The following is a 12,255-nucleotide window of genomic DNA, read 5'->3' as shown; positions in this document are numbered from 1 at the left end:
CATTCTGCCTGCTCTTCTTTTAATTAAGAGATCCACAGTGTGATGTTCTAAAACTAGCAAGATGGAATCCAAGCAGCAAGATGACTAAGGGGACCAATAAAGCAGGCAAAATACCAGGCTGCCCCTTGGAGGCTTTGTATAATTCCTCACCCTCTGGATGCAGGTGGAACCTATGACTATGACAATCTAACACTCCTTTGATTATATCACGCTATATGGCAAAGAGGATGCTACCCTAGGTGGGCCTGGCCTGCCCAAAGAGCCATTTCAAAGCAGCAGGTCTGGGTGGCTGCAGGGGAGGAAATCAGAGAGGTGCACTCCCACTGCCCTGGAAGAATGCCACATGGTTCAGAGCCATGAGGGGGCCCCAGCTAACAGCTAGCAGAGAAATGGGAACCTTGGAACCACCCATGCAAAGCAATGGATTGAATTCTACTCACCAGCAGGGAGCTGGTGAGAGGATCAGGGCTTGGCCCTGATGCCTGGACCTCCTCAGCTCAGTGAGGCCTGCAGTAGAGGCTCCAGCACGCCAGGCCCGGCTGTACAGCTGTGGAAATAGAGATGAGGCATCTGTGTGGCTTTCAGCCATGGAAGTCACAGTGGTGTGTTATATAGTGATAGAACACTGTGACAGTGAGCACACACACACACTGGTTTCCCCAGGTGAATTCCAGGTTCTGCAGCTTGTCCCTGCATGATCAACAACACTGCCTTTCACTCTCCACTGCGTGTGACTTAGATGATAAGACACAGGGCCCCTCTAATAACTGCTTCGCCTCCCAGCCCCTCACAACCCACGCAGAGGGAGTCGAATTCTTACAGCAGAGCCAGGTGGCAATGCAGACAGGGAGTGTCCCTCCTGGAAGCCAGCTGATGGGGAGGGCAGCATGCTGGAATGGAGTGGCTCTCCAGGGCACTGTGGAGGACTGGAAAAGGATGTGCTGACTACAGCAGTTTGCCAGGCTAGGTAGCATGGCCTGTGCCTGACTGCTAGGAACACAGCTGAAGACAGAGGAGCGCTGGGCTGAAGGACTGCATGCTGCAGGCTTTGCTTAGTTTCTTTATGTGTCCTTGCTTTCTGCTGGCCATGAGAGGCTATATTTACCTTATGTTTGCTTTATGCTGTGTACAGAATCGATGTGTAGGTGTGAAGAATGGCTACTGTGGATTGAACCAAAGCATGGTCAACAGCTCATCTTCTCACTAGGGATTCCACGGGCTGTGAGCAGATGGTCCAAAACAATGTGATTTGCTCTGATGCCCTCAAGTCCAAGGTTTCATTTTGCTATCACTAATGCCCAGACAAGTACACTGCACATATCTGAGCCGGCCAAGCACATGTTTGTGTGTGTGTGTGTATATGTTTTAAGCAGTAATAAATACTTAACAGGAATTGTTAAAGAAATCCCATCTTTGGAATATGTTCACATTGAGACTCTGGGTTGATATGAGGTGGCGGTTCCTCATTCCTGGGTCCTGGGACGTGTGGAACATCAAGAGTGGCTTCCCCCTTTGTCTCTCCCCTTCCCCCAGGAACAACAAGAAATAGCAAATTTGGAAGCAATGAGTTCACTCAATTTTCCCTAAATCTCGATCCTCCCCACCCTGATCAACCATGTAATCATCATTAAAAAATAAAATTAAAATTAAAAAAAAAAAAAGAAAGAAAATCCCAAACATCTCATCTATTCTGGATGTTCCAAACGAGGATGAGGTCTCAGTTCAGAGAAGGAGTGTGCCCTCTGCTGGCAAGAAAGGTGAAATCACACAGAGTCCTGGCGGCCAGGCAGGCAAATTTGAACGCACCAGGCCAGAGAGAAGGTAAGCGGGACTCAGTCGGCTTTACCGGGGTGGAATCCAGATCCAGGAAGCAGAGAGCTACGCGGGACAGAGGCAGGCATGCTTATTTCAAGCCCTCCCTGCCTATCAGGAAAGGTTCACAAGTTCCACCAGGGCAGGAGTTTGGCTGAGCAGTTCAGATGCTTGCTTCCTGGGTCCCACGTCCAAGTTCCTGCTTGCATTTCTTGCCCAGGCTCCTGACTCCAGCTTCCTGTGAATGCAGACCCTGCCACTGAGCAGGTGATAGCTCTGGCTGTGAGTGGCTTCATCCTGGGTGTGGCCGACTGGCCCCCAGCCATGTTGGCATCCTTGAGTGTGGGCTGGCCTCAGAGAGCCGCCCCCACCCCCAGCATGCCTGCCACACGTGGGATTGGGGGGCAGCCCCCTCTGCACTACTTGCTGTGCGGATGCCTCTACTTGGGATGCTGTGTCTTAACACAACCGCTGAGCTCTGCACAGCACAAGCAGAAAGGGGCATCCAGGTAGCTCTGGCCAACTTCTGGCCAGCTGCTGCAGGCAAGCCAGGCCTCCCAAAGAGGACAGAGGACTGCTACCCCAGCTGAGCACGGCCCTAGATGACATGGAGCAGAATCAACCACAGCCCTTAGCCCGTCAAAACTCTTGCCGCCAAGTCCGTGAGTGTGACACAATGATTGCTTTTTTGCACCACTAACTATTGGGGGTGACTTATCACACAAGAGTGACAACTACCCCATGAATGCCACAGTCCCAATGACAACACTGCTATTAGAGGAAACAGCCCACGTCTCCTCATGTGGGTGAATGCCATGGTTAGCAGAACACCCTGCCTGTACGTGACCCTGCGCGGACGTGGCTGCAACCGGCTTAACTCGAGACCTGCTCTCCCCCCACCACTCACTGCAGAAGCTAGCAGCCAGGGCTGGGCTGTAGGATTCAGAGGTCTCTGCCGTGTCTACTTTTCCTTTATGGTGGAAATCACCGTCTTAGGAGAGGAAAAATTAAGAGGGATGCAAGAGCCCTCTGAAATTCTAGTATGAGCTGTCAGGAATACTCCATGGCCACGGGAAGGGGTGTCTGCATTCATGGTCTCTCCTCCCCGAAGCGACTTTCATCAGACATGTGTACACACTGCTGCACAGAATCACCTCACCAGGAGGTGTCCATGTGGCTGGTCCAGGCACAAGTTCCAGGTATCCCTGTGTGACATGGCTCATCACTGTGTCCTCTGAGCAATTGCCTCACTTGCTGTCAAGAGAACCACGTACTCCTGGCTTCCACTCCACCTCACTAGAGAACACTTAACTACTCCTCTATGGCTTTTGCTTCTCATGCAACTGATGCTGTCATTCTATCTCACAGCTTTCCATATACGACACCCCAGGCCTATCTTGTCACAGATTCCCTCCTGAACACTGGCTGCCTCCAAAAATACACCAAAGAGGCACCTTAAACCTGGCACATCCAGCACCGGATCCTGGATCCCAACATCAATACACACACTGCCTACTGCTGCCCCGTCTCCACCAAGGGCAGTTTCACCCCTCAGGTTGCTCAGGAAGTCTCAGCAACTCCCGTTGCTCCTTTCCTCTCATAAGCACCGTGCCAGCCTGTGGAGCCCAAGGACCTTGCAAAGGCCCTAACCTCTCCCGCCACCTTCTCCTGCTCACTGCTCCAGTCATCCTGGTGTCTCTTGCTCAGTGAACAGCTGGTGAATTCTCTGAATCCACATATGCACCCCCTGCCTGGGGCCTTGGCACTTGACACTCCTGTTTCCAGAGTCTGTGCTGGCAGATATCCAGGCCTTTGCCCAAATATCACTTCCTCTGCAAGGCCTGTAGGACTCCAGCACTCTACCCTCCTCTATCCTCCTGCTTTTTGCTCAGATCAGAGTCCTAAGCAGACAGGAGGAAGGGCTATGCTCCATCAGCCCAGACGCCCAGTCTCCTTCCGCTGAGGGCTTCTGCATCTGTTGAACTAGTTCCCCCGAGACCTTCTGCCAATGGAAGAGGCACACCTGCTTAAAGTGCACTGGCTGAGAAGCAATGTGTGCTCATTATCGGCGAGAACCAAACCCATGCAAAGAGGATGGTTTAAACCAATCCAGTTGTGCGTCCAGGAAGAAAACTGGGGAGCCACCAGGTGTCTTCTGGCTCCTTCTTTGGTACCTAGAGTCCATCAGCAACTCTACCACTGAGTGCTTCCACTTGGACCTCCCGGACCTCCGCCAGTGGCACAGTCTTTTTTATCATGACCATAAGTGACTCCTTAGAGCACAACTTGCTCACTGAATGGCACATTCTTTCCTTCCCACCCAATATGCAGTAGTGGACGAGAAGAAGCAAGACTTTCTTTGTCACCCAACAGTCATGTCAGCCAAGTGTGCTCTGGCCTGTCCCGGGGGCTGCATGACCTTCACAACCTATCAACCCTCTGTGCCAGGGAAAGTTCTGATAGTTCTATTTTCTTTTCTTAATTGGTTTCATGGCTCAATCAACAGCTTGCTCAGTCCAGACTCATGGGCTCTGTGCCCACGTAATTCCCTCAGAACCTTAGTAGGTCTTTGATCTAATTGTTTCCAGCCAGCTCCAGATGCCAGCATGACATAACACTCTTGCCTGGGCAGAATCCTCCAGTCTGATTCACTCCTTTACCTCCATGCTACTGACTTTCAACTAACTCAAGACACCTGGAGGCCACGTAAATCAACAAGGTCAGCAGTCCCCAGCGCTGGCTGCATGGCATGATTACTCGGGGGCACATCTAGAAACCATCAGTGCCCAGGTTTAAAATGCCTTGGGCCAGCAGATCAGAAGCTCCAGAGCTGGGATTGAGGGATTCTGGCAAACAGCCAGGGATAGGAGCCTACAGCCCCATGTGACCCTTGCCCCAGGATGAGCCATCCTTCCAACTGAGAACATTAGCTTAGAGCCTGTCTCCATTTACTTCCCATTCTCCAGGATCTAGAGGCTGTCAGTCTCCTCTTTCACTGACCCAGGTATCAGAAGCTTCTGTTTCCTTTTGCTCTTTGTTTGCAAACCAGCCCATTCTTCCTGAAGCTCATCTTTTTCTTGTGACACTCTGGCATCAACAGCTTCAGGCCTGGATCCCTCCCAAGGAATGGCCTATAGCTCAGCTGGTAGGAAGTATCCTTGCGAAGCCATCACAGGTGACACATCACCAGATGCGTCAACGCCACATAACACATATTCCTGTCTCCCCCTGCTTCCAGTATCAATCTCCTCAGTGTATCACCTGAATGCTATATTAATGCCACAAATGTTAAGGTTTCATCAAGGGTCTATTTCAAGCACTGGAACTACAGCAAAAAGTAAATCTTTAGAAACTTATAACACAAAGTTTGGATTCTGCTCCTATCACAGTCAAGCAATTAATAGAGCCTTCAAGGACCCAGTTTTCCTTCACCTTAGGATCTTTATCCTCTGGATCCCAACGGGATTCTTCTCTCCATCAAGGTGACAATACAGAGAAAGTACTCTTCTATTCATTACCTCCTTCTGGGAGGACACACTATTCACAGAAGTCAAGAGAGAATCTGTCACATGACCCCACTGAGACGAAAGGCTGCTGGGAAATGGAGTCCAGAAGCTCAGCAACAACTGGAAGACAGCAACTGGGCCAAGCCCGAGTGCTCTCATTCATGGCCGAGAAGGGTGGGAACCTCTGTCTGGCCTGTCTACATCTGGGTCCTAAGTATTTGGCACAGAGTAAGACCTCAAAGATTACTTTTTGAATGGATGAAACAGAATGAATCTCAAATGTTCTATTTTTTTGGGGGGGTGGGTAAGCAAACTAAATGAGCTGAAGACTAGAAGAATCGTGATACCTAGATAAAGCATTTAACAGAAACCTTTAGGAAAGGTCAGAGTGAATCTCCAAGTATTCTGTACCACACACATAAAATCCGCAATGCAATTCATGCACATATGTTCATGAAACATATTACAATCATCTGCCATAAACAAACCGACAGTCCTTCAAAATAGTAGCACAAATGCAGTGAACAATTCTCACACACATTACTATTATTCAGATGACATCTCTTTTTTTAAGGTAGGAACCTCTACTTGGCCTCAAAATTCATACACATTTTCCTTAAAAAGCAAAGGTGGGGGCCCAGCGCAGGGGCCTAGCGGCTAAAGTCCTCGCCTTGAACACACCAGGATCCCATATGGGCATCTGTTCTAATCCCAGCTGCTGCACTTCCCATCCAACTCCCTGGTTGTAGTGTGGGAAAACAGTCGAAGACGGCCCAAGGCCTTAGGACCCTGCACCCGCGTGGGAGACCCGAAAAAAGCTCCTGGCTCCTGCATCTGGATCAGCGCAGCTCTGGCTGTTGCAGTCACTTGGGGAGTGAATCATTGGACACTGGACGGAAGATCTTCCTCTCTGTCTCTCCCCTTCTCTGTATATCTGACTTTGCAATAAAAATAAATCTTTGAGAAAATAAAGCAAAGGTGGGGCCAGTTTTGTGGCTAGCAGGTAAAAATGCTAACTATGACACTGGTATTCCATACTGGCATTGGTTTGACTTTCAGTTGCTCCGTATTAACACACCTGGGAAAACCAGAAGATGGCCCAAGTGCTTGAGCCCCTGCAACCACACAGGAGACCTAGATGAAGCTCTTGGCTTAGGCCTGGCCTCACCCTGCTCATTGTTGTCATCTGGGGAGTGAATCAGTGCATGGTAGCTCTATTACTCAAACTCTTTTAAATAAGTAAATTTATTTTTCTAAATTAAGCATACAAAAGATCTTATTTTTAAAACCAAGTTACATATAGTCACACACAGCTAAAGAACCATGCAAGTATGTATTTACCATACGGGTACTTTAAAACAGCTATGGAAAACACAAGTTAAAAACAGCATTATTTCAGTGCAAAGTTTTTTGGAATCAATGCATAGAAAAGGTCTTCAAAAAGCTCAAGAAAAATGAGTATTGTGAAAAAACTACATACAGCTTTCAGATATTTTTTTGCACCAAAAGAAAACTGTTTATTCAACTTCCCATGAACTTGGAAGTAACTGTACACAATGACTACATGCTCCCAAATTCCAAATGCCATTATTATGACGCCAGCTTCAAAATGATGCGCGCTGATGATACATTTCCCAAAATGTAACAACTTTGAAATGAAAATAACAAATGGAAAAAGACCTATTCGTGAGATTGGCATGAGGCTAAACAAGACCTCACCGTTATCTGTGTACCCTTCCTCACGCATGCTACAGTGCAATGGGAAAACTTACTAAGGGACACAGAACGTGCTTTGTAAATCATAAGCAACAGTTAGGCACTTATCTTCAAAATATAAAATTCTTGCTCAGCTTCAAAAAGCTTATGAAACAGTTCACTGAGCAAATTCAAACTAAAAACCACACAAAGTTCCTTATTCTTCTAGGTCCCGTGTCTAGAATGAAAGTATTAACAGAAGCAGCAGATCTATGAAAGGTAATAGATGAGGGCCCGGCGGCGTGGCCTAGTGGCTAAAAGTCCTCGCCTTGAATGAGCTGGGATCCCATATGGACGCCGGTTCTAATCCCGGCAGCTCCACTTCCCATCCAGCTCCTTGCTTGTGGCCTGGGAAAGCAGTCGAGGATGACCCAAAGCTTTGGGACACTGCACCCGCGTGGGAGACCTGGAAGAGGTTCCAGGTTTCCAGCTTCGGATCGGCGGAGCACTGGCCGTTGTGGCTCACTTGGGGAGTTAATCATTGGACGGAAGCTCTTCCTCTCTGTCTCTCCTCCTCTCTGTATATGACTTTGTAATAAAAATAAACAAAACTTAAAAAAAAAAAAGGTAATAGATGAAAAACTGACCTCAGTTAGAAGTCCTATTAAAAAAAAAAAAAAAAAAGAGGAAGAAATCTTCACAAGTCTACTAACATGGCTAGGGACTTCCAGCAAGGGAAAAGGGACAAATCTGACACCTTTACATTCTCTGTACTCGACGAAAAAGAGAAAAATAATAATACAGTAAAAAGAAGGATTTAAAAATTGACTTCTCAGGCCCGGTGTGATGGCCTAGGAGCTAAAGTCCTCACCTTGTAAACACCAGGATCGCACATGGGCGCCGGTTCTAATCCCGGCAGCACTGCTTCCTATCCAGCTCCCTGCTTGTGCCCTGGCAAAGCAGTTGAGGAAGGCCCAAGGCTTTGGGATCCTGCACACTTGTGAGAGACCTGGAAGAAGCTACTGGCTCCTGGCTCAGGATCGGCACAGCTCTGGCCACTGCGGTCACTTGGGGATTGAATCATCAGATGGAAGATCTTCCTCTCTCTCTCCTCTTCTCTGTATATCTGACTTTGCAATAAAAATAAATAAATGGGGCCCGGCGGTGTGGCCTAGAGGCTAAAGTCCTTGCCTTGAACGCGCTGGGATCCCATATGGGCGCCGGTTCTAATAAAAATAAATAAATGAATCTCTAAAAAGAATTGACTTCTCAACTTCCAAAAAAAAGTATTAGAATCTGCAATACAATAAGATCTAGGATAGGATTACAGTTTCATAAAACTTTATAACTAGCTATAACTGAAAACCTAACTAAAAATTAAATCTCCAACACATGTTCAAAGACATAGGAAGTCAAATGTCATGTAGGTTAAAATTTGCTGTTTTCTCCTTAATGAATAATAGCTTATCTGCTGTAGCCTGCTTGAGTTTCTAAAAGAGTGAAAGGGAAGAAAAAGAGGTTATTAAAGCTCTGAAGTCCAGCAGGATTTTCAGGCTTAAGGACTAACAGCCTGAATGATAGTTCTGATCCTGTGTATTTTTCATCCTTTAGCAAATCAACAAACCACAATCACCACCACCTCTCACAATAACAAAACTAGAGGAATGGTTTTAAAACAAAGGTTATGGCAACTTTTTTTTTGAGGGATGGGGAGGGATATTAATGGCATTCTAAGAATCTTGGAAGTAAACTGAAAAGAAAAATCATTGATAAACCTGCTACCTCACTGATAACCAAAGGAAAAAAATCAGCCATGGATCTCTACTCAAATACTGTTATTTAAAAAATAATTAATATGCAGAGTCCAGTGCAGTAGCCTAGAGGCCATAGTCCTCAACCTATATGCACCAGGATCCCATATGGGCGCCTATTCGTGTCCTAGCTGCCCCACTTCCCTTCCACCTCCCTGCTTGTGGGAAACAGTAGAGGACAGCCCAAAGCCTTGGGATTGTACACCCATGTGGGAGACCCCGGAAGAAGCTCCTGACTTCTTGCTTTGGATCGGCTCAGCTCAGGCCATTGTGGTCACTTGGCAAGTGAGCCAGTGGGTAAATATCTTTCTCTGTCTCTCCTCTGTAAATCTGACTTTCTAATAAAAATAAAGAAAATATTTTTAAAAACTGATATGCAAGGACACCAATGTGTCAATTGTAACTGAACACACTGCTTTTGTTAACTCTGGGGGGCGGGAGGTCCATCTATCACACAATTTCAAAACAAGAAGGCAATTACTTGTTACTTTGGAAAAGTAGCATCGTAACATTCCACTTTACTGAAAGAAAGGGCCTGTTCCAGATACAATATCTCCATTTCTTTAAAATTCTCCAGTCTTTAAAATTCTGCTTTTTTTTTTTTTTTAACATTTTATTATTATTGGAAAGCCGGATATACAGAGAGAAGGAGAGACAGAGAGGAAGATCTTCCATCCAATGTTTCACTCCCCAAGTGAGCCGCAACGGGCCGATATGCGCCGATCTGATGCCGGGACCAGGAACCTCTTCCAGGTCTCCCACATGGGTGCAGGGTCCCAAAGCTTTGGGCCGTCCTCGACTGCCTTCCCAGGCCACAAGCAGGGATCTGGATGGGAAGTGGAGCTGCCAGGATTAGAACTGGCACCCATATGGGATCCTGGTGTTTACAAGTCGAGGACTTTAGCCGCTAGGCCACGCCGCCGGGCCCTAAAATTCTGCTCTTAAAACCAACTGGGAAAGCAGGCACCCGGCTAGCTCTGCTCCATGCCACTAGGGGCACTTTGCACCACCTCCTTATTTGTAGGCGTCTGCCAGGAGGCCAGCTTGTGTGCCATGATCAGACCGAGGGACAGCCAGGGACAGGGACAAAGAGACAAAGCAGTTACCCAAGATGAGTGCTCCTTCATCTGGTGCTGGTTGCTGTGGTTGCCACTGGCATGGCCACGCCAAAAGCAGTTCTGGCAGAGCTGGTAGTTGTGGCACTGCTGGCATCGATACCGGAAACCCATCATGCTCTCACAGCGGCAGTAGGAGCACTCCACGGGGTGGAAGACTTGCCAGTGGGAGAGGGGAGGAGCAGGATGGGGGGAGACATTATTTCATTTGGAGAAGAAAATCAACCATATCTAACACAAAAGAAAAGGCAAGCTGAAGGAAATCTAAAATGTCAGCTGATCTAATTATTCACTGAACGACTTAATCAAAAAGAGCAATGTGAAATATGACATCTCACTGGGAATCAGCTTGTTCCTTTAAAATGAAGCTCTTCATTTCTCCAAATGCAGATAAACATATACAAGCAAGGAATCTTGCCAACATGAGGCATCTTCGCTGGTTCACATTTTCCAGAACCTCTTGTCACTTTAAAGAGCTGTGTGTGTGTCAGAGGCAGGCACTCCCTCACTGATGGCTAAGGGCCACGAGAATCAGGCCTGCTCCTGCTGCTTCGGTATGTATTTGCTTCCTTCCCTGCCCACAGAGCCAGGAGAGTGTAGTTTATGCTAAGTGGCTTGGACTAAGGTCTTCAAGGGTCTGCTGAGTTAAGTACCACCATGCACCTGGGCACTAACAACAGTGGCAGGAGAAATATGCGGCCAGAAACATTAGGGCAACAGCACATCCTCAAGGACCCCAGCTCAGGGAGGGGACAGTGAGGGGGTGGGGAGGGGTAGCACCCTGTTGGCTTTCTTTGATTGATCAAACCAACAGGAAAAATGGGGAAAAAAGGGTGACACTTATGCTCAAGCAGCTTCCTTTCTGTTTTGAAAGGCAGAGATACTGGGGGCCAGTGTGGGTTTGGGAGAGACAAAAGAAAATTTCCCATCTACTGGTTCATGCCTTAAATGCCTAAAGCAGCTGTTGCTGGGCCAAAGCCAATACACAAAAAACTCAATCCACCAATTTTCCCACATGGGTGGCAGGACCTGAGTACTTCAGCTGCCACCTGCTGCCTCCCATGGAAGCTGGAATGGAGGTGAAGCTGGGACTCTCACCCAGGTACTCCTATACAAGACACTGGCACCCCAAGGTACATCTTACTCTGAATGTCAGATATTTTAATTTCAAAAAATATTATTTATAGGAAGATAGAGAGAAAGAAAGTGAGCTTCCAGACACTGGCTCATGTTCCAAATGTCTACAACATCCAGGGCTGGGCAGAGGGGACCAATGGTGAGAGCCAGGGACACAATCCAGGTCTCCCATAAAGGTGACTGGAACGCTTTTATCTGAGCAACACTGCTGTCCCCTAGAGTCTGCATTCACACAAAGCTGGAGCTGGGAACTAGAGCAGGTGTAAAACCAAGGAAACTGGATGTGTGATACGGGTGTCTAAACTGTTAAGCTGAACTGCCTATCCCTTAGTACATGTCAAGTGAAAAATTTCATGGGAAGGATCCAAACCAAAACACAAAGCAAAAAAACAAAACAAAACAAAACCCCAACAACAACAACAAAAACACTAGACATGTCATAAGTTTTAATGCATTTACCACCATAAAAAAAAAATCAGACAAGTGCTAACGGGAGAGGCAACATGCCTTCTAGGTATTTGAGCAAACTAATTATTTCTTTGAGCAAACTAATACCACTAACAACATAAGACTACAATCCAGAAATTATATTCTGCATGCAAAGTCACATCCATAGATAGATGTTGATACCCATGGGCAAATGAGATTTATCCTGTGCAACAAATATAAAATGCTTTTATGAAAAGAAGCTGGATATGAACAGTTAAGGTTTTCAAAGCACTGTCCCTAGAGGAACCAGTAATACCATAAAAATTAACAATCTAGGACTGGTATAGTGGTGTATCAAGCTAATCTTCCACGGGTTGGCAGCACTGGCACACTATATGGGTGCCAATTCGTGTCCTAGCTGCTCCACTTTCAATCCAGCTCCCTGCTGAAGACCTGGGAAAGCACCCACATAGGAGGCCCAGAGGAGGTTCCTGGCTCCTAGCTTTGGATTGGCTCAGCTCTGGCCACTGCAGCCATTTAGGGAGTGAACCAGCAGATAGAGTTCCTCTTTATGAAGTCTGTCTCTCAAATAAAAAAAAGTAAATCTTAAAAAAAAAAAAGTATAATTTTAAACTCCTGCTCGAAAAACCTGTTAAGAAATCTAATTATCTCACTCTAATGAAAAGATTCTGGTCCTGTAAAAGAATAATCCTGGATTTGAGGTCCTTGTTAAATTAAGTCATAGTTGGG

The 12,255-nt window shown here is 46.8% G+C and overlaps 1 protein-coding gene across 1 annotated transcript in view; it reads right to left on the bottom strand.

Moving 5' to 3' along the window:
* The window catches only part of DTNB (dystrobrevin beta), a 231,820-nt gene that overhangs the window by 135,840 nt on the left and 83,725 nt on the right, over window positions 1-12,255 (bottom strand). Inside the window, exon 8 of the mRNA XM_058668190.1 lies at window positions 9,931-10,097. Coding sequence (XP_058524173.1) covers window positions 9,931-10,097 — 167 coding nt within the window. The remainder of the gene's footprint in view (window positions 1-9,930; window positions 10,098-12,255) is intronic.

This window comes from Ochotona princeps, chromosome 8 (genome assembly GCF_030435755.1).
Source record: "Ochotona princeps isolate mOchPri1 chromosome 8, mOchPri1.hap1, whole genome shotgun sequence".
Taxonomy (NCBI): domain Eukaryota; kingdom Metazoa; phylum Chordata; class Mammalia; order Lagomorpha; family Ochotonidae; genus Ochotona; species Ochotona princeps.
This window is presented reverse-complemented; position numbering and strand designations above follow the sequence as displayed.